Source organism: Talpa europaea, assembly GCF_964194135.1.
Source record: "Talpa europaea genome assembly, chromosome: 5".
NCBI lineage: Eukaryota > Metazoa > Chordata > Mammalia > Eulipotyphla > Talpidae > Talpa > Talpa europaea.
In genome coordinates, this window is record NC_140071.1 from 5574489 (window position 1) to 5601725 (window position 27237).

At 41.1% G+C, this 27237-nt stretch overlaps 1 protein-coding gene across 1 annotated transcript in view; it reads right to left on the minus strand.

The window, feature by feature from the left end:
* Positions 1-27237, minus strand: part of DNAH5 (dynein axonemal heavy chain 5) — a gene marked incomplete at both ends in the record, with an annotated part of 180216 nt that overhangs the window by 114056 nt on the left and 38923 nt on the right. The window contains 16 exons of the mRNA XM_084233059.1: positions 583-782; positions 3289-3529; positions 4460-4698; positions 5323-5385; positions 6436-6654; positions 8440-8675; positions 9221-9422; positions 14057-14190; positions 15952-16039; positions 16125-16315; positions 18574-18807; positions 19760-19925; positions 21422-21567; positions 24320-24491; positions 25357-25563; positions 26487-26808. Of these exons, the coding sequence (XP_084089185.1) occupies positions 583-782; positions 3289-3529; positions 4460-4698; positions 5323-5385; positions 6436-6654; positions 8440-8675; positions 9221-9422; positions 14057-14190; positions 15952-16039; positions 16125-16315; positions 18574-18807; positions 19760-19925; positions 21422-21567; positions 24320-24491; positions 25357-25563; positions 26487-26808 (3060 nt within the window). The remainder of the gene's footprint in view (positions 1-582; positions 783-3288; positions 3530-4459; positions 4699-5322; positions 5386-6435; positions 6655-8439; positions 8676-9220; positions 9423-14056; positions 14191-15951; positions 16040-16124; positions 16316-18573; positions 18808-19759; positions 19926-21421; positions 21568-24319; positions 24492-25356; positions 25564-26486; positions 26809-27237) is intronic.

Here is a 27237-nt window from a genome sequence, read left to right on the forward strand (position 1 = left end):
AAAGGGAATAGAATGATATTTTGAAGACAGAAAAGCATCTCAATGGGGTGCTCATTCTACACAATCCCCATATATTTGAGAAGATGCTGGTGAGCAAAAAACTATTCAAGAAAGAGCAAAGGGAAGATGAACAAGAAATGCAAGTTGACGAGTCTATGACTTGCAGGTCCAAAGCATGCAGCTTTGCTGTGCTGCCAAAGAGAAGTGCTACACTGGTGTTAGCCTGGGAGGTTGATGCCTCTTTATGAATTAAATTCATCCTCTATCTTCACCTCTCATCTCATTAACATATGAACACAGCTAAGATTTTTCTAGTCCATAGACATTGGCATGGGAATGTTGTGCAAAATCCAAGTGGCTGCTTCCATGTTGCATGGTTTTGTCCAAATGATGGTTTCACCCACATGCCACAAATAGAGGGAAATGAAATAAGTAAAACCAAGGCTAAAATTAAAACAAGGATTTTAAAATGTTAACTAAATTGTATGAAGGACATTGATGAATTTTTTTAAATAGCTCTCTCTTGAAACATTTGTTATTATGGTTCTCAATTGTCAGGAAAAGGGTCAACCATGTGCCTACCTGTTGCTCAGGAGTGAGCTCAGCAGCATCAAGCTGTCCTCCATGTTGGCGATGATTTCTGAGGTGCTGTCTCCTCGCAAGAGGAGTTCCCCCCGGGTCTTAAAGCTGCCAAATGTGAATGTCTTGCTGTCCCATTCACTTATCACTTGCTTAAGCTTCTGCTCAATGTCTCTCTCTTTCACAGCACTGATACAGATGTCCTGTTAAAATTGCAAGCTCTCACTGTATTACATGAAAGTCACTCAATTCTCTTTACTAGTGTAGTCTCAGCGGAGGGCCTGTCGTCACTATTGCCTTCATGTAGATAACAAACACTTCTATTTTCAGATCTCAAATGCAATATAATAAATGGCATGTGTGTGCAGGGAGATATAGATTTAGGGATAAAGATGAAGATGAGATATTACTAAATTACAGAACCTTAACTTATAAAATTTCCCACAAGTATTCCAGAAAGGATGATGAAAAACAAGGCATGCAACAATGGAATACTATTTATTCAGCCCTGATAAAAAAGGAAACTGTGCCAAAGCTAAGATAGGTCACACAAAGGGCACAACATTATATGGTATCACTTATGTGTGAAATATAAGGAACTGGACTTAAAAAAAGCACAATGGGGTCTCCCTGGTGGCACAGGAGTTGTGACAGCGCTGTCAAGCTATGGCCAGCCACTGCAGCAAGAGTTTGAACCCACCCCACTCCCCACCCCCACCGGCCAGGGAGCTGACCCACACGGCTGACCCACATTTCAGTAGATCTACCTACTCTTTTTTTTTTTTTAAGATTTATATATTTATGCATACAAGAGCTGGGGAACAGGCCAGAGGTGTGGGGGTGGGGGTGAGAGGATTCACCAGAGACAGAGTGGGGAGCAGAACAGGCAGACTTGCTGAAATACACTGCTGAGGGGCGCAGTGGGCCAGACAGGAGAGGTCTGCTGCACCATATGAGTAGCTCCCTGGCCGGTCGGGAATTGAACTCATGCTGCAGAGGCTGTGTATAGCTTCATAGGTTGCCTCTTAACCCTTGAGCCACCAGGGAGGCCCCAGATCTGCCTTTTCTGCTCCCCACTCTCTCTGGTGAATCATCTCACCCCCTGCACCTCTGGCTTGTATGCATAAATTCAAGCCAGTTCTTGTATGCATACATAAAATTATCTTTGGGGGAAAAAAGCAGAATGGAATGATGTTTACCAGGGGTTAGGTGGAGGGAGGGTGGGATAGATGTTTAAAGGTGCAATACCTGCAAGTAGAGAAACAGGCCCTGTACCTAATGCACAGTGATTACAGACAACAAAACTGTATAATAAACATTCAACTAGCTAACAGACTAGATCTTAATTATTCCCATCACGAAAGAAATCATAATTATGTGACTTGATAGATATGTTAACTAATGCTACATTAGCAATTACATTGCACTATATAAATGTATCAAATCATATGTTGTACACGTTAAACTTCCTCATTGTTATGTTGATTATACTTCAGTTTTTTAACTTGGGATAAAAAAGACCTGCAGTATCTTTATAACTTTTGAATATTTGATCAGATTCAAAACTGACTTCATCTCTGATTCAACTCTAATGTCAAATCAACGTAATATGGGGAAAGAGGATTAGCAGAAACTTGATCCGTTCCGAGTCATCTGCTCACTTTCCTAGTCTCTGCAGCCTTATCTTCTGACCATGACTGAAGCCCTGTCCTCAGCCTCTTCTCGTCTCACACCACGCCCTCCTAGGTGAGCACACCTACGCCCATACAGTCAGTGATCTTTCATATCTGCAGGCAAGACCCGTTTACTACTGGGGTTCTCTGCACGGATATATCAAGGTGACTGCAAACACAATCTGTGAAATATCAAATTCATGCCCCAAATCAAACTCATAGTCTTTGCATCTGATCACTCAACCTGATTCCCTCCCAACTTTCCCTACTCAGGGACAACCATCATCATCTATCTAGATCTCCTGGCAAGAATTCCGGGCTTCATCCTTAGCTCCTCCCTTGTTTCTCCTGCCATGTTCCCTACAGGCCAAACTCAACGCAGTTTAACCTCCTAAAAATCTTTCTTCATCTAGTCATGTACTCCCTGCTCAGAACATCTCCCACATGGGCCCCAATGCTTCAAAGACTGGAATCAATTATTACCCTATATGTCAGTCATCCTGATCGTCCAGTGGTTTCCCAAACATACCTCAGAACTTTGTGCATGATGTTTCATATGCTGGCTCTATCATTCTTACACTTTCCAACCCTTTTGCAATTTCCAACTCTGTCCCCCCACCACACAAATACATTCCTTACACCTAGAATCCAAGAACAGCTCACCCACTTTCCCCACCCTTATCGCCCTTCCCTGACCCCAGAAAAGCCAAGTCCCTTCATCATAGGCTCTTGTAGACTAACATACTTTTCCTTCAGTGATATTTGCCACAGTTTGTAACTATACCCTTATTTCTATAACTATTTGATTACACATATCACTTATGATCTATGGGTACAGTGGTTCATCCTGTGTCTCCAGCACTCAGCACAGAACTTGTCACATAATCATTTGTTGAAGGAATGAATCACTGAATGCCAGGAAGAGAGATTAATTTGCCCTGACCTAGTTTACTAGTCCAACATCCCATAATGTAGGCATACTACCATATAAATCCCTGGCAACCTTCCCATCTTTCACCCATTCTTTCCACTGTACCTCTATTTCCTCTTTGTATTTCAGAAGGGGTGCCTCCATGATATTTCTTAACTTAAAGGTTTCATTGCCCACATCCAGGCTGTGCCCGGTGAGAGCAGTTATCTTCCCCCAATGCCTCTCCATCATGGCCTTACTGGCCATGTGCTCCAGCAGAGGGCAGCACTCGCTGAAGTCATCGATGGTCTTCTTCAGATCCAGAAAAGCCTGCCAGTCCTTCAAGGCCCGGGGCAGCTTCCGACACCTGCACAGGGAGATCAACGGGACAGGCCATTGGATATGATTCCAGATGTCTCCAATCCATGCCTTTCCAAGTAAAAACAGTCCCTCAAATACCTATCAGGACTCAGAGAACATCTGTAAATAGACATTTTATTACAATTTCTCATCCCAACCAGAAGGGGTAATTGACTAAAAGGCATTTCTGCTCCCTGGTGGTGCAAGGGGTTAAAACGCAACCTATGAAGCTGTCCGCAGCCACTGCAGCACAAGTTCGATCCCCGGCCAGGGAGCTGACCCACATGGCACAGCAGACCTCTCCTGTCTCACCTGCTGCTCCCCTCAGCAGTGGATTTCAGTAGATCTGACTGTTCTGCTCCCCACTCTGTCTCTGGTGAATCCTCCCACTGCCTCCGCACCTCTGGCCTACACCCCAGTTCTTGTATGCATAAATAAATAAATCTTTTAAAAAAATAAAAGGCATTACTATAAATGTTAGCGTGCCTCCTATTTCAGTTCTGCAAATATATATTAAGACTCTTTCCCAGGTACAAAACACAGCAGAGTGTACCAAGCTGTCAACCAAAAAATATAACAAATGACCCTTCATTTTCTTTGTGTTCAACACTTAAAATGATGTAGAAAAATCACAAGCCTCTTGCTTTTATTCCAGGAAATCATCTAACATAAACTTCGAAAGTTTGATTGGTATAATACAAATTGAGATCGGCTCCCTCCGAGAAGACTCTCCAGATTTAAAGGATGTGCTTGTCTCACTGTGAACACATAGAGGTGATTAGTAAATAGCACTTGACAAGGGTGATGACAATGCACACGAGCACGCAGTGTGGGGCGCGTTCGAAACATCTGGGTTGAAAGAGAACTTGACAGCCTATTAAAGCAGAAAACATTTCTGGTTCCATAGCCCTGCACATGTAAACATTTCATTTCTCACCTGTTCTGGAACTCTAAAAGTTCACTGTTGATTTTTTCAATATTGACTTCTGACCAGAGGATATCATGATAGCTATTTACGGTGTCGATGACGCTGTTATACAGGGTGTATATCTTCTGTAGAAGATTTAGTTGCTTTTTTATTTCAAGAAGCTGAGGATACTGAGTAACTGGCAGTCCAAAAAGCTCTTCTCCCCCACTATAGGTGATGTATTTCCGATAGATATTATCAAATTGATTCTAATAAAAACACAAGTGAAAACTCATTAAAATGGTTTCCACCTGGATGGATATGCAGATGAAAAAAAATCGACAAATGAGCAAATATATATGATCTCTGAGCACGTGTAAATGGGAATACTAAAGTTTATTTGACTATTGAAGTTTAATTGATTTATTTAAGTTTAACTGATTACATATAAACCAACTCTAATTCTAACTCTGCAAAAAACACATTTTTTAGGGCCTCCCTCGTGGCACAGGCAGGTGAATGCAGTGCTGTGAAGCTGTCCGCAGCTTCTGCAGCATGGGTTCGATTCCCGGCCTGCCAGGGCGATATCCACATGGCGCAGCAGACCTCTCCTGTCTCTCCTGCTGCTCCCCTCAGCAGTGTATTTCAGTCAATCTGCCTGTTCTGTTCCCCACTCTGTCTCTGGTGAATCCTCTCACCCTCCTGCACATCTGGCCTGTACCCCAGTTCTTGTATGCATAAATAAATAAATCTTTAAAAAATACACATTTTTTTAAATATGTATAATTTATATTCTACAGTAGGCCCTTCCATATTAAAGGGGGAAAAATGTATGTATTTTAAATACATTAAGGTATTGGTTGCTTAGAAGTCATACAAACTAAAAAGATTACCTGAAACATGATAAGCCTATCACTAGCTTCCTGGGGTTTCAAGCCACTGGCCATTGGTCCATTCTGAAACAGAAAATGAAACATAAAATAGAATGAAGTAAGCATGTTTATAATTTCCTGAGGTCATAGTACCTAAATATCAAAGCTACTTTCAGGCTCAATATTTATATGATAGGAAATGCAATTTTTTATTTGCAAAAAAAGGACTTAGGAAAGTGACTCATTTGGAAATAATTTCAAGTCTAAGAAAAATCAACTTCTATAGCTCAAGAATATTTGAAGATTAAAAATATATACTATTATTTCTTAGGTGGCACAGGCAAAGACGGATCAATATGTACTTTAGAAGTACATATAATACCAGATTTTTAACTAAAACACCGGAATCTCACAGATTTAGCCACTCTGGTATCAACTTGTAAGTTAAACCATAATCTTTATATCTCAACAAGTCATATACTATAACATCTTAAACATGTGGATTTCTGAATAAATCTTCATCCATGAAGTTAAAGTTAGTACATGGATCCCATCTCCTAACTTCATTAGGCGTGAGCAGCTTGTTAATAGGTGCAAATTTTTATTATATAGTCTACATATTTCCCTTCTATCACACACCATAACTGGTTAGAAATAGATCTCATCACACAGCATAATATGCCCAGTAGAAGTTCTGCACTAAACCATATATGTTTGATTAAAATTCTGCCTTGTCCATGTTTGTGTCTTCAGCACGAAGGATAGTTCCTGACACCTGCCGGGTATTCTACAAAATTTGTGGAACCAGAGACTGCTGTGAGAATGACCATTATAATTATATGTGAGAAGTATTTGTCTACAACAATTTAGAAAGCTATCAAACAATTTCAGTAATAGATTAATGATATAATAGGAATAACATTTTAATTTCCCCATTTCTTACTGAAAGTATTCTGGGAGAACTCCAGCAGGGAGGGGCTGCGAAAGGGAAATGCCTTTACTCTCATGGAAATAGAGTTCCCATTCTTGGGGAATTTTATTGAATTTGACACATAATCTTTAAGTGACAACTCCATTTTGCAAGCCCTCGTCTCTCTCCCCTGAAAATACACACCGAAATGGCTAGAGTCATACCAAATCATAGTCAGAATAGAACTGCTGGCAGTCCTGGAGGAAGACCTCCACAGTGCTAATAAGCTCTTTCCTAAAACCAGGCTGCAGTGAGACTAATTCATTTTGAACTTCGCTGGCACGTGCCAGAAGCTTTTCCCAAGCGTAGTGCAGAGTATCGACTTTGTCCATCTCTTCCTTTGCTATCAGGAGTCCATATTTGTTAAGCAGGGCATAGGATTCCTACATAAAAGAAGAGACATTTACTTTCTGCCATTCAGGTGCATCAATCTACACACAGACATTTAATAAACCATTAGAATGTAAAGCAATGGGGGAACTTCCCTGAGAGTTCTAGTTTTCCCACCTGTAAATTGGAAAAGCTTAAATGAGCAACTAAGCACCAAGCTTCCTTTTCTTCATCTAAAAAGTAGAAAATTCCCAGCTTTCACAGGATTTTTGTGAATACCCAAAAATATCACTTTAAATGCACTTTGAAAACTATAAATCATTATACAAATAAAAGATATTTTTACGTAGGCCCCTAAATTATATTTGAAGACTGCAAAATGCATATCAAGCAATTAAAAACATAAGACAATTTAGCTACTAATATTAGAATAGCGGGCCTCCTTGTTGGCGCAAGGGGTTAAGCACCCCGCTATGAAGCAATCTGCAGCCTCTGCAGCCCGAGTTCGATCCCTGGCCAGGGAGCAACCCACATGGCGCAGCAGATCTTTCCTGTCTCGCCCGCTGCTCCCCTCAGCAGTGTGTTTCACTCAGTCTGCCTGTTCTGTTCCCCGCTCTGTCTCTGGTGAATCCTCTCACCTCTCTGGCCTGTATCCCAACTCTTGTATGCATAAGCTCTTGTATGCATCTTTAATAATATTAGAATAGCAAAATAAATCAAGGTTTTAACTCTATCCATTTTTCTTTATTTTGAAGAGTTTCGATAGCAAGAACAGGAAGGCGTTCTTAAATCAGAGCCTGGGTCAGTCATTGCCCTCAAGATACAAAATCTGCTCTACTCTCTTGTCTAGAAGATCATAATGAGACAAAGGTTGGTTTTCAGGTTTTCACAGTAACTTGAAGTTTTCCAAAATTCAAAGAGTAAGCCCAAATAAAATGTGTGCTGAGAGCATAATCCTAACCATCAAAGTGTAAGTCCTGACATTCAGGTTCTGGTGTGATGAAAGACCATGTTTTTAGGTCTGGCGTTGTTCCATGCTGCAATTAAACTAGTTTAGTTTAAAAGAACAAATATAGTGACCCATTGTTGATAAAACATTTCATTTTGGAAAAATAGTATGATGTAATATAATTACAAAATTAATGTGCAACACTAATCAAATTGCTTCTTTAAATCTTCATTTATTTGTGTATAAATTTGGGATGCAGTAAGGTGTACGCAAGTTAATATGGAATTAGTACATGATTGGGCACTGTTAGCACCTCACCCAGTCCTGTTCACCACTTTGTATTCACACCCCTGCTGCTGGGCATGTTGGCTGGAGCTACCTCCTTCCACAGTGCTTCACTGGATGGGAGCCTCCTCAATGGAGAGACTACAGCCAAAGGCCAACTGTCATGGGGTAGCAAGGGCAGTCCTTCTTGTCTGAAGTTGGGAGCAACTGTGTGGTATACCTCATGCTTTAGAGCTACCCATTAGATCAGCCAAACTGGGTTTATAGCTAAGTCACATCCTCACTCGGTTCCCCTGCTCCCAACCCCACTCCATCCTTTCCTGACCCCACATGTCCCACCCCATGCACTCATCCTAAACCACTTATACAGAACCCTCATATCAGACTCTTCTCTCAGGGACCTCATGACATGTAAAGGGATGAGTGTGGCCCATGGAAGGCACCTCCATGGAGGAGCTGGGCGTGGTCACTACTGAAATTGTCATCCTTGGGTTCAGTTTCCCTTTGTAACTCCAATCTAGACATGACTGATATTCCAGCTAATATCGCCACCAAGCAGGGTGATGGGAAGGTGCTCTATAGAGAGCCAGTGATGCTCAGCTACCTCGATGGGTCCCACTTGAAAATCAGTGGAGATCTGCTGCTCCCTGATTTCTTTCAGAGCCGCCATAGCAATCCGAATGTCATCTAGGTCTTTGATAGGACGATTCAGTTTCTTATTGAATTCTTCAACAAGTGTGAAAATGTTCTCCATCTCACTCCTGTATTTTTTATTACAGTGACGGCCAATGACAACCATCCAGGCCTTTGTTTCAGCCGTCAGGGTGAATTTCAAGTCAGCTGTAAAACCCAAAAGTCCACAGTTCAGCTTGAAAAATCTGAACCAAGCTAGGAAGACAAAGTAAAGCCGTTCACCATAATAAATACCATGCAGCTTCGAGTGCTCTAACACAGACAGGAAAGAAAATAGTTTTTCTAGTCATTATGTATTCATTCATTATAAAGCTTTTTTGCAACCACTCAAAACACATTTTCACATGCTTTAAAATACAGTAGTATCAAATCCATTGGTGATAAGCCTCCAATGTTTATTGTTATTTATTAAAGAAAAGGTCAATTTTAATTTCAGCTATAACAGGCTCATCCCCTTTCTCTGAATTAGTATTTATTTCCAAGGTTTAGGAGCAAAGTGTTCAAAATAATCCAGAATAAATAATCATGCAGAAGGGAATTAAAAACAAAGCTGCAACTTAGTTTTAAAGCTTGAGGTCCATAAAAAGAAAAGTCAATCTTTAAGATAAGAACTCTCTGGAATACTAATCTAGGTGAAGAGACAGAACAATACTGTTGAATGTTGATGACTGTCTGAAAGAAAACAAACCAACCTGTATACAAGGCAATGGCACCCACACAGATATATTCAGGCTGAGCATTAATTTCCTGCTCAAGCTTTTGGAAATAGAGAATCTGGGATTCAAATTCAGAGAGCAAGGGGTTTTTCATAATGAATGTCATAACGGTTTCTTCTTTCTCCTTTTGCCAAATGTGATTGTAGCATTTGAAGCAATCCATGGCGGTGTTCACTTCCTAGAATACAAATAGCAGATTTGTGAGCAGAGGGAAAAATAGCAAACAGCACCACCGTGTAAGTGAATATTAGGCAGTTACTGGTGGTTCCCACAGGTTTATTAAAATGTGACCTGTGTGACCAGTTGGAAATGCCACGGAACTGGGACTAGATGCAATAGTGCAAAGAGCAACTCAGGACTGGAAACAGTGACATGTATCAACCCTAGCCCAAGGAAGGATGGGGCATTTTTTTTTTAAAGATTTATTTATTTATTTATGCATGCACTGGGTACAGTCAGAAGCACAGGAGGGTGAGAGAATTCACCAGCGCCAGAGCGGGGAGCAGAGCAGGCAGAAGGACTGAAGGACACTGCTGAGGGGAGCAGCGGGCGGCAGGAGAGGTCTGCGCGCCATGTGGGACCCTCGCCAGGCCAGGATCGAACCGGTGCTGCAGAGGCTGCGGGCAGTTTCTCAGGAGAGAGAGAGAAAGAGAGAGAGAGAGAACCCATAAAAACGCTTGTGGACAAAGCCCTTTAATTTGGACCTGAACCTTAGGTTTGAAGCCATAGCTGAAAAATAAAGCCACAGAGAGGGTGCTGTGGGAAAAAATACTCTGAGGCCCTCTTCTCCATCCCCAGACCTGCTAAAAGACTCCCGTTGGTCAAACACACTGGAAGACTCAGTGGAAACATACTGACATGTTCCCTAAGGTCAGAAGATGACATTAAATCTGGAGGGACAAATAAAGCATATTCAGCATCAAACCTGATGGAAAAATTGCACAGAACTGCATTAAATGCAAAAATTAATTAGATAAGGATTGATATCTATATGATATTAAATCTTCCCATCCAGGAATATAATCTGTTTCCAAATCTTCCACTGATTTTTTATTCCTTGTCAACTTTTAGAGTAACCTTCATGGAGACCCCACACACAGTTTATTATCTATGTTCCTAGGTGTCTCACAATGCGTTGTCTTTCTGCTATTTTTATACTGGCTAAAGATGGAAGGTAGGTTTTGATTTTTTAATGAAATGTCCTGTTTACTGCAAAGTATCCTTCTGTACAGTGCAATGGCTCACTCACAGGGGTGAGGAGGGAATGTCAGTGCTTGGAAGCCCATAGTATCAAACACTCTTTTTTCCAGCTCTGAGTTTTGCGTGTTAGTTAAACACGGACCAACAAGGGCACAATCCTCTGTGGCAGTTCGGTCCACGGCACCTTTCTAGTGTCCAATTTGAGCATCACCTTGTTTGAAAATGTCCTTTGCCCAGTTCAACCTGATCTTCATACATGTCTTCCATTTTTACATAACTCAGCAACCTCGACAGTTTCTTACAACACCTTCTACCAATCTACTTTCACCTTTGATAAAAAAATCACCTTACTACCAAAAAGCTGACAGCGTTATTAAGCATGTAATATTTTGCCATGATTGTTATTGCTTTTGTTACTCAGCTGGTTATAAATTTTCCTGGGCTTTGTGTCTGCCTCTTTTTTTCATAATCCCTATTATATTAAACATGCAATTTTGCAAAATTTGATTTTCAGAAACATGTTTATTGCATTTCAGCAGAAATGTCTACAATTATCTTTCAAATGATTACTAACTCCACTCTTATTGGGCCATATATTTTTGCAAATTAACCTATTGATTTATTTGGTAAATAATGATCTCGCATGCAAATCATTAAATTTTCTCTTCATTTCTAATAATTATACTTCTTGTTAATCAGTTTTTTTTCCTACCTGCTTATATTATCATTTCTGAGTTACATCTACATGAGGAAAAAATTTGAACAAAATAGAATTAAAATGGAATTATATGGAAAAAAAAGCATTATCAACAGCATTCTAAACGGTCTGATTACTTTAAGTAAATTTCACGAACCTCTAACAAATTCATTCTCCAACTCCCCATGTGCAATTAAAATGACCCTCAGAATTTAGGGCTTAATGGGAACTGAGACATCTCACTCAGAAATGCAGATGTCTAAGCCTCCCACTCTTCGTATCAACCACAACCACACTATCTTCTGGAATGGCTGGAGTACTGATACGAATATTCAGAATGCACTGCACTGGCACATGTACATAGTCGCAAATGCATGACGGTTTGGAGAGTGAACTACAGATTATTTAAAAAGCAAAAACAGGGCTTCCCCTGGTGGCGCAGGTGGTTGAGCGCCGCACTGTGAAGCTGTCCACAGCCTCTGCAGCACCAGTTCAATCCCCGCCGGCCGGCAAGGGTCCCACATGGCGCGGCAGACCTCTCCTGTCTCACCTGCTGCTCCCTTCAGCATTGTACTTCGTCAGTCTGCCTGTTCTGTTCCCTGCTCTGTCTCTGGTGAATCCTCTCACGAGTCTGGCCTGTACCCCAGTTCTTGTAGAAATAAATAAATAAATCTTTTAAAAAAATAAAATAAAATAAAAAGCAAAAACAAAACCCTAGATGTAGGTAGAAGTTCCCAAATCCTGAGCTCTTTGACCACCTCACAGTTCATAAAATAAGAGTGTGGGGTCACTATGATGGCTACTCTAAAAATTAGAAAATAATTAAAAACAAGTAGAAGATTTGCAAAAGCATTATGTTGCTGAATGGTAAGATTTAATATCATACAGATATCAATATGAAGTTTGAGACTCATTTATTTTACCTAGAAGTGTACATCTTTATTAAATTAGAAGTTTTAGAGTAGAGGTAACAGAACTTACAGAAAAATTAAATGAATGATACATGTCAGGCTGTTCTGCTTGTTTTTATTGCTATGGTGACTTAACAGATTATCTTGATTGCTTGGTTCAACTGATCTTTGCAAGACAGGCAGCGTTATACGTTGACAGTCACCCTATGGTTATGCTGGATGTAGGTCAGATTCATATTCTCATCTAATCAGCTGTGGCAAGAGGAGAGGGGGAGGGGGTCAGAGGATCATCTAAGCTCCAGGCTCAATCATTCAGAAAGATCTGTGGCTGTGGAGTGCTGGCCACATCTAGAACTAGGATTAAGCATACACATGTTGTTCCAGAAACAATTTGGTGTTCCTAAGTGTCTGGGGAAAAAAAATCCTTCAAGAACTTCTACCTGGTACTCTTTCTTTTATTTTTTTAAGATTTACTTATTTGTGCATACAAGAACTTGGGTGTAAGCCAGAGATGTTGGGGGGGTGGTGAGAGGATTCACCAGAGAGAGCGGGGAGCAGAATAGGCAGATCTACTGGAATACACTGCTGAGGGGAGCAGTGGGTGAGACAGGAGAGGTCTGCTGCACCATGTGGGTAGCTCCCTGGCTGGGGATCAAACTTGTGCTGTAGTGGCTGGCAATAGTGCTGCCTTTAACCCCTGCTCCCCTAGGGAGGCCCCCCTTTCTTTTTTTTTTTAAGTAAGTCTCCTTCCTTAAAATTTGTGCACTTCCTTCATATAATATAGAACTAAATGCAACAAAAGTGACACAGAAATAAGTATTTTGTTACCAGCAATATGCTAATTTCAACAACTATGTCTTACCCTTAGATATTCACAGTAACAACTGCTTATATTCCCAGTAAGTAGTGAACTTTATTATTGATCTACTTTATTGTATTTCCTATGATTACTAAAACATTGAAAGTTTATATAAATGTTTATTATCATTGTGGAATATTCTACTTACCTCTACCATTTAGCATAGAGCTTTACTATTTAGCATAGGAAGATAAATATTTGTTAAATTGGATTTTGTGAACACTGTCCCAAGGGCAAAATTAAATACAGGACCTTCAATATATTAAGAGAGGAAAACTGAGAATGCATAAATGCAAAAGCTGCTGGTTCTCTCGGGAATACTTAAAAATCAAACTTAATATTTCTTCACATGGTTGCAGCAACGGTAGCACTTCAAAATGCTTTCAAACTAATGAAACTCGTTTTATCAAAACTGAGTAATAGAAAAGATGTATTCACCAAATAACAAATGTTCCTTCAACACTGAGAGTCAATCAGACTTAATGGCAATTTGACTTTTTTTTAAGTATAAACTGATTTCAGGATTTTGATTTTTTTTGACCATAAAAAAATAGATTTGCCTGAACAAAAAAAGGGCAAACTTAAGAGAACAGCAAGAAAAAATTAATTGAATTTACATCCATGTCCAGTCAAGTTTATTCTGCCAGCACTAATGTTTTCTTTATTCTGAAAGTTATCTGATTCCCACATGGCAAGATACACAAATTTTCATGTTTTTATTTATCTTATAAAAAACTTCAAATATTTTGTAAGATTTACCTGACTAGAGTAACATTGAAAATTGGCTATAAATCTTACATTATTTCAAATGTACTATATCACTGACTCCTTAAAGGTGAAATGCTAATCTCATACTGACATGTGGTTTGGTGCATGGCAAATTTTTTAAGTTAAATGTATTTGCAAATAAGAAATTAAAGGCATTTAATTTCTTCAGAACACAATAGGAACAGGGGATAATAGTTCTCTTTCACCTTGCAATCTAGAATGAGAAACCTTTAGTTAGGTAAACATTGGTTGGGCATAAGAAGATTCTAGAAACCCCTCATTGAAGGCACAGTGGGTGACACATGTGGGCTAGACTCAACCCTTCACGTAAGACAAGTTTGTGATGTTCAACTTGGCTGTGAATCATCTTGACTTACCTTTTTGGTGGAGTTAATGATTGTGCTAAGCACAGAGACTAATTTTACAATCTCTTTGTTGTCAGAAACATTCTTATAATAGTTCTTGGTTTGCACGGGAATGGGTAAATTTACCGATGCTATCTCCAAGGTCTCTAAAAGCAAAGAAAGAGAAATGTTTATGTCAACAGTACAGAGACATGCTTTTTAAAAAGAGGTGGTTTCTGTAGTGACAAAGTAAGGGTCTTGGAACCTCTTTATAAAATCAATGGAAAACAGTGGGAAATTTTATCATCATCAATTTTGAGAACTCTGGAAATTAAAGCTGGCAATAATCCAAGAAAATTTCAAAAATCCAAAAATTTCAAGAAAAAGTGCTGAATCTCAGTAATATCAATGAGTTTCAGTGTTTTAACTTGCTCTGTGCCCATCACCCCACACTGGCTTTGCCTTCCAACCAGTATGATGGCTTGAAAACAGTAGCCTAGCAATCACTGTGGGAGACAGACCCCATCGAATGGTGACCTTTTGACTAGACTGGAAGCTCCTGGGGAAAGCCCTGACCAAAGCATTTATCCTTTTTTGGCCTGACTAGCTCAGAACCCACTGAATGAAAAAAATCCTATGCCCAAGGCATTTCAGCAGCCAAAGCAATCAGCAGCAACTGTTTAACTTGCAGCTGCGAGAAGCAATGATATTAGAGGGGCAAAGGGCACAAACAAGAGATTAGACAAAAATGCTAAAAGACCTGAGGAATGATATGTTCAGACATCTTTATGTTTAAAGCATAAAGGAAAATATAAGAATTACATCTCACAAAATAGAAGCTATCAATAAGGAGAGAAAAATCAGAAAAATACAAAAACACAGAAAAATACTGGACTTGAAAAGAACTATCGATAAATCAAAATTCACAGAAAAAGCTCAACAACAGATGTCAGTTGGCAGAGAAAGAATCCAAGACCTTGAAGACGAGTTTCTTATAATAGACTATGTGACTGATTCAAGGTTTCATTTTTAATATCAGTCTTTACAGGCCATAAATTCCCCTGTAAGGACTATTATATAGCAGCATTTCACACGTGTGGGTGTTTTTGTGTTTTCCTTTGCACTCACCCTAAAAGTATTGGAGGAACAGTGTGCCCTGAATGAGGTCCACCCATCGATGTTTTATGGACTCCACCCCCACCTCCATGACAGAGATCTCAGGTGCTAAGGATTATAACTCCCATCATGCCATGGATCTGCCACAACTCTTGACTTCCTGAAGGTGTTGCTGGGAACTGAGGCTGGAGTAAAGCAGCCATGCCTGGTATAAAACCAAACACATGATGGCTTGTGGGCTCTTGACTTTCCCTGCTTTCAGCATGTATCCGGGGTCTCAGCTCAGATGGTGTTACCAGCAGAACCAATGAATCTCTCCATTCTCTTATCATTTCCCTTCTAAACAAATCTTTTACTAACTTTCCTCTGTGTGCCTGCTCTTGAGTGTTGTCCCGAGTTCCTAGGCATTGACGAGAACTCACACCCAGCTTGCCCCACTTCCCTTTGGGGTTGCCCTGTAACAAAAGTATATCCTAGTTTTCTTTGGGATATCTTCTTTGACCCTGATTTTTTAGATATGTGTTTTGAACTTTTCACATATGAGAGTTTCCCATATGATATTGAAACTTTCTTGTCTCAGTTCTCATCATCATAGTGTGTCAGGAATCAATGACACACCCATCACTACGATATACCCACTGAAGCAGGCTGGGGATAATGGCCATGTCAAAATTTATTTATGTTGTCCACCTGAAACTAATGTAATGTGCTATGTCAATGATACCTCAATTTTGAAATCTGTATTAGAAAAAGAACATTTTAGCTCAGTACATGTTGATTTACAACTAGTTAAAATGAATTAAAGCATTTACCTTGGGATTCATTTTCTCCTGTTTCCACATCAGAATCACTGTCCTCATTATTCTGCAAAGCAGCCATTTTTTTTTCATGCATCTTTTTCTGCAACATAAAAGGATATTTTTCACTTCTGTCCTATCTGTAAAAGAAGTAGTTTCCAAAGGAAACAGCTTCATCCCACACTGACCTTGGACACCAGCTCACTGCTCCACTGTCTGACCCCCTTGGTGACACTGACGATGCACTCCACGGCTTTGTTCAGGGTCAGCTGTACATCCTCCAGGGCAGGGGCCATGGTGATGTTGGGGATGGCTAGTGTGATGCTGGCCCGGAAAATGGGCAGACCGCTCTGATTCATCTTAGAGACTTTGTTACTGTCTGGATTACAAAATGAGGAAGATGTCATTGTTCTCATTTAAAATGGGATTTAATCCATAGTTAGCCCCTGAAAAGTTAAAGTTACCTTGAACAACACATAATGGGTGTATAATTAGAATGAATAAGTGAAAGAAAACTAGGATCTAGTTTGCTTAATATAACAGAGCAGGAGTGGAACCCAAGTCAGTTTCTGCTGCCTACAATCTGCTGATACACCCTCGAAAAAGGAAACTCTATGAGTGAGATCAGGCTTAATTAAACTACAATTAAAAGCACTGAAGACGATGCTGTCCAGATAATAGGATGGCGGCAAATTAGTTAAATGTAGGATAAGTAAGAGAGGAGAGTACAAGCTAACTATCCAAACAAGCAAAACCAGAGCAAATAATCAACTTGGAGCTTCAAGTAAACAGATGCCTTTCCTACCCCTACAATAGAATCCACACTTGGAGCAGCTAAACAGTAAAGAAGAGGTCTGGGGTGAAGGACTGCGTGGGCCTTGGTGGTGGTGTGGTATGGTGTGGTAGTAGCATCTGAAAAGGTGTGAATCTGTATCGCTAAATTATATTGTTGTAAACCAATGCTGCCTCAATTTAAAAAAAATAGTTACAAGAAATTAAAAAGAAGAGAGGAAATAAAGTATAGCTCACCATTTTTACCAAAGGGGCTCTTAGTGGCCATAGGTGCAGATATGTTAATGTGGGGACATGTATAACTGTCGTTGAGAACTTTATTTAAAAACTTCACATAAAGTTGGGAAAGTCATGTGATTTAATATTCAGCACATCAACCAACATGAGAAAAGTTCTAATAATACCCTAAGGTTAAAGAAAAGGACTCCAGGGCCTCCCCGGTGGCGCAGCGGTTGAGCGCTGGGTTGCGAAGCTGCCAGAAGCCTCTGCAGCGCTGGTTCGATCCCCAGCTGCCAGACGAGGGTCCCACATGGCGCGCAGACCTCTCCGGCCACCCGCTGCTCCCCTCAGCAGTGTCCTTCGGTCCTTCTGCCTGCTCTGCTCCCCGCTCTGGCTCTGGTGAATTCTCTCACCCTCCCGCGCTTCTGACTGTACCCAGTGCTTGTATAAATAAATACATACTAACATAAATAAATACATAAATAAATAAATCTATCTCTAAAAAAAAAGACTCCATTCTGAAGTGAAAGGAAACATAATGGACCCTGCCAATAATCAAAAAATTTTTTCAATGTTTCCACTATTATTCATCTACTTTTAATTAATTATTAGAGATGGTCTTCCTTAAATGCAAATATTCAAAACAAAGAAAAAGATTTTATTACACTGTTATTTTTCCATGTTAAATAGATATGGTTTTGTACTATTTAAATAGATGTGTAGTAATTTAAGATTTCATTTCAGAAGGTCTCTAAATTCGATAGATTTTTGTGGTTCATCTGGGAAATGCAACACCGAGTTCTGAATTGTGGAGGAGATGATTGTATTAAGAATGAGGACCAGAGCTGGAAAGTGCTAAATAAACATGAAAATAGTAGTAAAATTTTTCTGCTTTGGAGAACATGGTATTAATAAAATCTTTCTCACTTTATAAAACTAGCTAATAACCTAATAACAATGAGATTATCGTTCTATATCTTCTTTTTAAAGAATTTTTTTACTAATTAAATTTATTTTCATCTAATTAGAAAAAGACTTAAAGGGGTGTCAGTTATTATGTTTTTTTTTAATTTTTTTTTATAGAGGCATGTTTGTTTATTTATTTATTTGTTTGTTTGTTTGTTTGTTTTGTTTATACATGCACTGGGTACAGTGAGGAGCGCGGGAGGGTGAGAGAATTCACCAGAGCCAGAGCGGGCAGCAGAGCAGGCAGAAGGACCGAAGGACACTGCTGAGGGGAGCAGCGGGCGGCAGGAGAGGTCTGCGCGCCATGTGGGACCCTCCTCTGGTGGCCGGGGAGCAGCCGGGGATCGAACCAGCGCTGCAGAGGCCACGGGCAGCTTCGCAACCCAGCACTCTACCGCTGCGCCACCGGGGAGGCCCAGTTATGATGTTTTTAATGAAATGTAAGTGACCTAAGCAAATTACTTAACCTGTTTTTATTCACTTTTCTCAGAATGGTGATAGTACCTACTTCATAGAACTGGTGGGATAATCAAGTTCATAATGCTCAAAGTTACAAGGAGGCACTCCATAAATGGTGGATGCTTGATTATTTAAGTTCAATGGGTGACACACAGTCAGCACGCACACCTGGCCAGCCAGAAGGCCGTGTGGGATCATTACCGCGGAAGTTGATGGTGCTGGAGGAATGAATGCGCTTGCGAATGGCTTCCAGTGTATTCCTGGTAACCTTCAGAAGAGCATCCATGTTTTGATGGTTGAAATGAGACAGCAACTCGCAGGCTTCTTCCTCCAGCATCTCAGCCTCTTTCTTCTTTCTGGTGACTGTCATCAAAGACAGGGGACCAATTCCAGAATTAAAAGATGTCAAGTTTTCAGAATCTCCTTCTTGTTTTGCTGTTACAAGAGAGGGAAAAGGAGAGAGAGAACCACCTACTGCAATTAAACAGAAGAGGAGGTAAATTATGCGCAAGTCTAGCAGCAAACGTCACCCTTCTTGGAAAGTAAGGAAAGGATAAGAAAAGGAAATTGGTAATCAGGCCACAGTGGACTGCCGGAGGCTTTACCTCCTCAGTGTAAGGGAACAGCCTACATGAGCAGCAAGAGCTATGGGTGAAAAAGCTACACTGGGGCCTCCCTGGTGGTGCATGGGGTTAAGACGCAACCTATGAAGCTATGTGCAGCCTCTGCAGCACAAATTCCATCCCCGGCCAGGGAGCTACTGACATGGCGCAGCAGACCTCTCCTGACTCACCAGCTGCTCCCCTCAGCAGTGTGTTTCAGTCATTCTGCCTGTTCTGTTCCCCACTCTGTCTCTGGTGAATCCTCTCACCCCCACACCTCTGGCCTGTACCCCAGTTCTTGTATGCATAAATAAATAACTCTATTTTTAAAAAATCTACACTGGGACCCAAGGATATGGGTTCTGGTTCTTTCTCTTCCTCCAAGCACTAAAACCTTGAGGGTGTAAACTCTTCTGTGCCTCCATGTGTTCTCAAGTGTCCTATAAAAGATTTTCTCAAACATCAATATACTCTAAGGGGTATCCGAATCCACAACAACCCTACTCAGCTGATAGTGAAAAAGCACAATCATATCAAAGTGTGAAGAGAGCTAACAAGTCAATGCAAAGTGCGTGTTTGTAGAGTTTGACAAAACATGAAAGAATTAATGACAAGGCCCTTACAACATGCTCAGAATCAGGATTTCATATTTATGAATGTTCTTATAAAGTTGGAGGAGTGTTTATAGAAGAGTGAAGTTAATTTCGATGTAGAAAATTAAATTTTTCCGTTTTCAGAAATGCCCTAGAAAAATGAGACCCTTCTACTCTTACCCCATCTCTTACCTGAATTTTTCATTTTTGAGTCAGCTCTATTCATATTGACTATTTTTTCACTGTCTTCATTAGATGGAACTTCCACATCCAGCAACATATTTATTAACTCATTGACTGCTTCTTCCACTAATGAGCTTTTAAAATGTAGTATCTGAGCACCACTTATACAAAGATCCTATCAGAAAAATAGGTCAGTATCATATCAGTTTATCTATCCCTTGAGGACATGTGAGTAATGATAGTACCCATAGCTCCAGCCTCCAAGGAAAGCATGGTCCAGGAATTCCCAGCACCCAAACTCAATCTGGTACCTAGGCTACCCATGAATCATGCTACATGCGGCAAGTTTGTTGTTGGGTGAGACTGAGCTCTGTAGGAGCCCTCATGAGAGAATGAAAGCATAAAAGAAGACCCTGTATGCATGACTCTAAATTTCTCCTGTGGGCAGCACTCTGTCTGCCCACTTGTGACTATGCAGGTGCTTCTTTTCACCAACTCTCTCCCTCCGCAGGGCAGCAGCCTCCCTGCCTGCCCGTGACCTGCACCTGCCGGGACTTTTCTTCTCTGACCTCCCTCAGCAGAGGCCGCTCTCCTCAAGGCTCCCACCTGTGACCATGCAGGCCTTTCTCAGCAAACCGGTCCCTTTCGGAGCAGCCTTTTTCTGCCCACTTGTGTCTATGCAAGTTTCCTTTATTCCTCCATCCCTTTCCCTAATAAACCTGCTCTTTACATATAAAATAAATAAATAATATAAAATTCTCCTGTCTTTCCCCTTATGATCCAACTAAGTTTGAGTTGAACTGGGTGTGGTGGTTACTTCATGAATGGCCTAACACTGGGGGTCTCGGGACTCCTGATATACCATATTCAAATCTACACTGATGATGCCCATCGGGAGCAATCTAAATGATGCCTAAGGGGGCATTTCACAGAGCAGTGAGCCCCGGGTTTAATTCTGACACAAAGAAGAAAGTATAACATTTACAAATATGTCTGAGAAATAATGGGTTAAAGGAAGTTAAATGGGCTTTTTCCAGGAGACTTTCAGTAGACATTGCCTTGAATGTGTATTTTTTTTTAATTTTATAAATTTTTTACTTCATTCATTCTTCATTTTTATACAATGTATGCTTTATCATCTCCAGGGAATTCCCACTGCCAATTCACCCATGCACCATGTTAATGTACAAAGAATCTATCAGAGGGAAGGCAGAGAGGTCATTTGAATGCAGACTCCACCATCCCAGCTGTCCCAGCAATGGTGACCAAACCATGTGCCACAGCACCAGTTTGGGAAACACTCTTCTACAGAAATGTGTGAAGAAGAAATTCTGTCCAGCAGCTGCTTAAATCAATTTTCTTATGGTTACGTCTGACTAACTAGAAGCTCTTCAGCAAAATAACCATCCTTCAAAAAAATATATGGAAAAATGAGTGTGTTCCACATTGATTTCCCTGAAAAGAAATTATTTGCTCCCCACACCTAAGTGATCCCTTAAATACATTCCTCTTCATTTTCAAATTATTGTCAGAAGACTCCGTGTTTGAAACACACCACGACAAACCAATCACAGGGAGGAAAAAAGAGCAATTCATGCTTCAAAAAAAAATCCTTATAGAAAAATGAACCACAAAATGATTTTTAAATAAAAACGTCAATCTTCCAATAACCTTTGTGGTCTGGAGGAAGTCCGCGCAGGTGAGCGGCTCCCCCTGGGGCAGCCGACAGAGGGGCGTGCTGCTCATCTCCTGCAGTGTGGAGTCGATGCGGAACTCAATCAAATCGTTGACTCTGTCAAGCAGCAGCTCCAGGTCCTCTTTGGAGAAAACAAAGGCCAATAAAAGAGATTAAGGACAGCGTTTTGTATTTTAAAAAACCTACATTGATTAAAGCACAGTGGTAAAAGCTGGGACTGGTGTTTCTCGATGGGAGTGGTGTTTCTCAGTTTCCCATTTGACTTTCCTCTCCCTGGTCTTTCTTTAACCATCTTTCTCAGTCTGCCCAAATCAGGTTTCCCCCACTATCCCAAATAGAGTATTCCTATTGATATGATGTCGTGGGGCTTTTTTTTGAGGGTTGGTGGGGAGATGTGTCTATTCATCTGTCTTTGGGCACCTAGTTACTTTCCATAGCTTGGCTATTGCAAATAGTGCTGCAATGAACATAGGCGTGTCTATTTCCTTTGGGGTTAGTGCTCTTCTATTCTTTGGGTAGGTACCCAGGAGTGGAATTGCTGGGTCACTGGGACGATCCATTTTTAATCTTTTGAGGAACCTCTATACTGTTTTCCATAGAGGCTGAATATTCCCACCAGCAGTGTATGAGGGCTTTTTTTTTTCCCACATCCTCTCCAACATTAGTCTTTGTGATGTGGGTCATTCTCACAGATGTGAAGTGTATTCTGATTTCCCTGATGATAAGTGATGATGAGCAAAAAATAAATAAACTTTAAAATTCAATAAATACTAAGAATAAGAAAGAATCCAACCATTGTTCAGTCAACATAACTTGTCTCACCCAAAATTTAATCTTTGTTGGACCTTAGCGGCTTAATTTAAATTTCAAAAGATAAACGGAATCAAAGAAGCATTTCTTTAGGCATTAGCTTCCCCGTATCCGGCAAAATTCTGATAGAAACACAAGTTGTTAACATGCTAATCCTAAATATTCCCCAGTCCGCCTTGGTAACCTCTTCTAATCTGCTGTGAGAACTCAATTATAGTCTTTATACATTTCATAAATGCCTCCTTCTAGAGTTTTAGCCAATTTCCTCTTGTCTTAGTTTCCAAGGAGGGGTATTTTGGAAAGAATATTGGTGTTAAGGCAAGGAATCAGGTTATTAACTCATCATTACTGCTTACATTTATGGAGCATTAGAAGCCACTTAGCATCTCTGGATCAATTTTCCAATTTTAAAGTAAAGGTCTAATTTATGATTATGTCTACAATCTTCCCCACTGCTCTAATGTTACGATAGTCTGATAGTATGGTTTATATTATTCAATATTCAACTTTTAATGAGCCCAAAACACGTCATTCAATTTATCAATGTCCCTTCCAATTTGTCCTTGAATCCGGTCCCTAACTTATAAAACAAAACAAAGAAGGAAGGAAGATTCAAACGTTAATTCTCACCCTACTACCCCCACCCAACCCAGAACCTCTCAAATATTCTTGTATATACAGCCCTATAAACCAAATAGCTGAACCTTTCTGAGCTCTAAATTACTTGGAAGGTAGAGTGAAAACCTACCACTAAGACAGCTTTTCATAATTTAGGCAGTAAATAGGCTAGCCTTCAACAGTCTCAAATATAAAACCAAGAGAAAAATCTGAGAAAGAAAAGGGTTGGGAATGGGGCTGTTGAGGAGGTGGGAAAGGGAGAGAGAAGAGACAGAAGATTAATAAAAGGAGGCTTCCTGAAAGGTATCTAGAAGGGAGACCCAAGAAGGGGTGACCGTGAAATGAGGTGATGGACTCAAAAGGTAAGAATGGGGTTAAGGAGGTAAAGAAATAGAAAGAGGTTAATTGCAAAAAACTATTGTAATTATGAATTCATAAGTACATGAGTGTCTAGCACATGCCCAGCTGGGAGTGATACAAAAGCCTGATTTTCACACCCCTGGCATTCAGTTTGGGGAGACAGATGGAACTGCACCCAACTAGCAGATGAAAGCAAAATATACAGTCTGTGATTCCAACTGTGAACACAAAGGGAAGCCACAGGAGGAAGGGTCCATGAGGCCTCTTGAGCGTTGAACTTACTCTGACCTATCAAACATGGGGGATGTTGGTTCAGGAGGGAAGACAGAGATCCTGAGGAGAGAGAATAGCAAAGCAGAAGGCTTCCTGAAAATGCCCTGCATTACTGTGTGCCAAGTTCTGCCCCACTGCCTGGCACGGAAAGTCTTTAAGGAGCGTATAGGTCCTCCACGAAGGCAGTCAAGGAATTCTGGAAAACACCACGTGCCACAGCCCACTCTTGAAGATTCACTAGACACTGGCATATGCACAGCTCTGAAGGATCCTCCACAGAAGAAACCTGCTCAGATTGGCAGGATTCCAGAACTACCTGGCCCAGACCCCTTCTTTGCATCCTGCCTACACAGCTCTGGGAAATCAAGTCTTACGGAATGCACCACCTTGCATGTATTTAAAGTGGCTCATATCTCTCATTAAGAGGAAATATTGGCTTAAATGTTTCCTACATGCCCTGTGTTCAGCACCCACTGTCCAAATCTCCACAACTTTCAAAGCCAGGTCCCTAAACACCTCAGCCAATAGAATAAAAAGCGAATGACTCTAAAGATCCTGTCAATTCAAATGCCCAACAGTAATTCTAATTTTGAACTGTAGCTCATTTTTGCAGATAAAACCAAGTAGTGAATATACACAGTTCCCATAAAATTAATGAAAATTGTGTATTTTGGTAAAATTCTTTAGGGAACTGCTTAGGAATAATATCAGTACTCCTGTTTCAATATATCACAAGAGCCATAAGAAATTATGGATGCAGACATGAACAACTCAACTTTTCAAATTGAAAAAAACCACTTAGACAAACTTACTGATCTTGGCAAAAGCATTTTCTAAATACACCTGGATGTTCAGTGATGTCCAAGTCAGTGCGGCCAGGCCAGGCTGGAGAGCCATGTCCACTTTAGCTAAATGAGGGACCATCAGCGGCTGGAGGATGGGAGGCATTTTAGACTTCACCCTCTGATATTCAGCCAACATCATCTGCAGTACAATAGAGATTAAATAATCAATTACTATCCCACTTTTTTTTAAGATTTATTTATTTATGCATACAAGAACTGGGGTACAGGCCAGAGGAGTGGGAGGTGAGAGGATGCACCAGAGACAGAGTGGGGAGCAGAACAGGCGGATTGACTGAAATCCACTGCTGAGGGGACCTGCAGGCGAGTCAGGAAAGGTCTGCCGCACCATGTGGGTAGGTCCCCGCCAGGGATCAAACTCGCGCTGCAGTGGCTGTGGATAGCTTCACAGGCTGCATCTTAACCCCTTGCACCACCAGGGAGGCCCTATCCCGCTTTCAATATCTATTCACATCTCTTTTTTATGCAAAAGGATGATATTTATTTAGGGTGCAGATTTAGAGCTCCAAAAGCTGCCTGGCAGGTAGAACAGCCAAACAAAATAAGAATAAAACAAAGGCCAAGGAATCTCTCCATAAATATAAACTACTGATCCAACAAATTACAATTGAGGAGGAAAGAAAAAGACTTTCAGAGACGAGCTTCTCACCTGCTACTAAAAGAACTTCTGTGGGCAAGTGACTATCTGAACCAGCTTAGTCACGTCAACAGTGCCTTCTAGCCTGTGTGTTTCTAAGTTCATTCATTCACTTTGTACACCGGTGGCCATGTGCTTCCTGTTCTGGCTGCTCCCTATGGACCACATGCATCACCCAGCGCGCCTGGGTTGCCAGAGCTCTGCCCCAGCCTATTGCTGGGATGATAGGCCAAGTCTTGATGGAAGACGCAAACCCGCAGGGACAGAGCAGACAGCCAGCACTTGAATGTGCTGCACCACCAGACTTTTTTACTGCTAACCAGGAAGGGGAAAAATGAAAATATTATACCTTCATGTTGCTGAAGTTCTTTTTGTATATATCCCGCTTCTGGAAAAGGGCAGCCGCAAATGGTGAGACTTTCAGACCCATCTGTGACATGCACTCTGTTTCTCTAAACAAGGTTAATATCTGAGGGTCAAAGTTCACAAATAATTCCCCCGTGCCTGGAGCTTTCACCAATAACGAAGCCTCGAGTCCTATGTGGATCTCTTCAACCTATGAATAGAGATCAGTATCACCGTCACGATGCTCATACCTCCAAGGGCGTCTAGCTCAGCCGTTCATGGCAACAGGGGTCATGAAAGGCTCTTCCATGGAAAGGAGTGGCCCAGATTGAAGACAACGGGCTCATCCCCTCTTCTCCTAGGCTCACTTTCAGAAAAGGGCTTTCGGTTCTTGGTGGGGTCCCCTGAACACAATGCTCTGTCAAAATTCTCACTCCCGACAGATGAGAAGACATTGCAAGAGTGGTGACTTCTCAAAAGCCATTTAGCTCCCTGCTGCCATCACACTTTCTGAGCTATTTTTGCTAACAAAAGTTTCATAAGATCTGAGGACTGTCTGTGCCATTTTCAGTTACCTAGAAAAGCGATGGATGTCACAATGGAAACATCCCTGTTATCAGTCCAGGCATCAGAGGTTGAGCCAAGAAAATGAAACACCATTGTAGAGGCCTTGTAAGGCTTCATTTTACCCTCCAAAGTGCCTCCTACCATTCTACAAGAAATGCACATGTTGTGTTTTAGGGCATGAGACATAAGCTGACTAACCACTTGTATGACCAAAGAGTAAGATTTTGTTGAACAGACACAGTAGTGCTGACACATTAAAGAAATTAAAGGAGAAGGGAAAAGTAAGAAATCCTGGTCAACCAGGTAAAGGAACCAACAAACAGGACTTTCTCCCTTGGGAGTTTGTCAATTAAATGAAAATAATGATCTGTTACCTGGTTGATGATTTTTTTTCAAAGTTAATCATTTCCTTCATATTCTTTGATTGATTACCACATTCAACCATGCCTGTCTTACAAAGTACCCCGAAACCAGTTCTCTGGGAATGACAGAGGCCAATGCCTGAGCAGGGTTTCCTGCCCACTGGACAGGGGAACATCTTTGAGGAGCATGAAGACAGGGGCTCACCTGTTGAAGCCACGCCCTGTGGTAAAGAACCTCAAACTCCAGGAGGCACCTGGCCACCCTGTTGTAGTTCCGAATCACGGGCTTTGCCTCGGCGGCCCTCAGCACAGTCGGGTGCTGCTGGAAAACCTGCATTGGCTGCTGGATCCTGTGGAAGAGCTGCCGGGCCCATAGAATCTTCCCAGCAATGGGCGGCTGGTCTCGAGCCAAAGGAGGATCACACTTCTGCTTTGTGTACAGCTTGGAGATCATATCAATGTCAGCCCCATAGCTTACAAGAATACACCGGTATTTGTCATCAATACCCAGATTTGGTATATTCAAACTGATTGAAAAAAAAAAAAGTGAGAGATTTGAATGAATGGGCAGATAGCTAGCAATCTCACTGGTTAAGATTTATTTTAAAGCATGCTGATGCGGTCTCCCTGGTGGCACAGAGGTTAAAGTGTCAGTGCTATCAAACTATCACCAGCCACTACAGCATGAGTTGGATCCCCAGCCAGGAAGCTCACCCGCATGGTGCAGCAGACCTCTCCTGTCTCCCCGCTGCTCCCCTCAGCAGTGTATTTCAGTAGATCTACCTGCTGGTCTGCTCCCCACTCTGTCTCTGCTGACTCCTCTCACCCCACACAACTCTGGCCTACACCCCAGTTCCTGTATGCATAAATAAAAATAAATATTAAAAAAAAACCATACTGATGGAAAAAGAATATGATATTTGAGTGGCATGTTAAGAAAATCAAAATAGAATCAA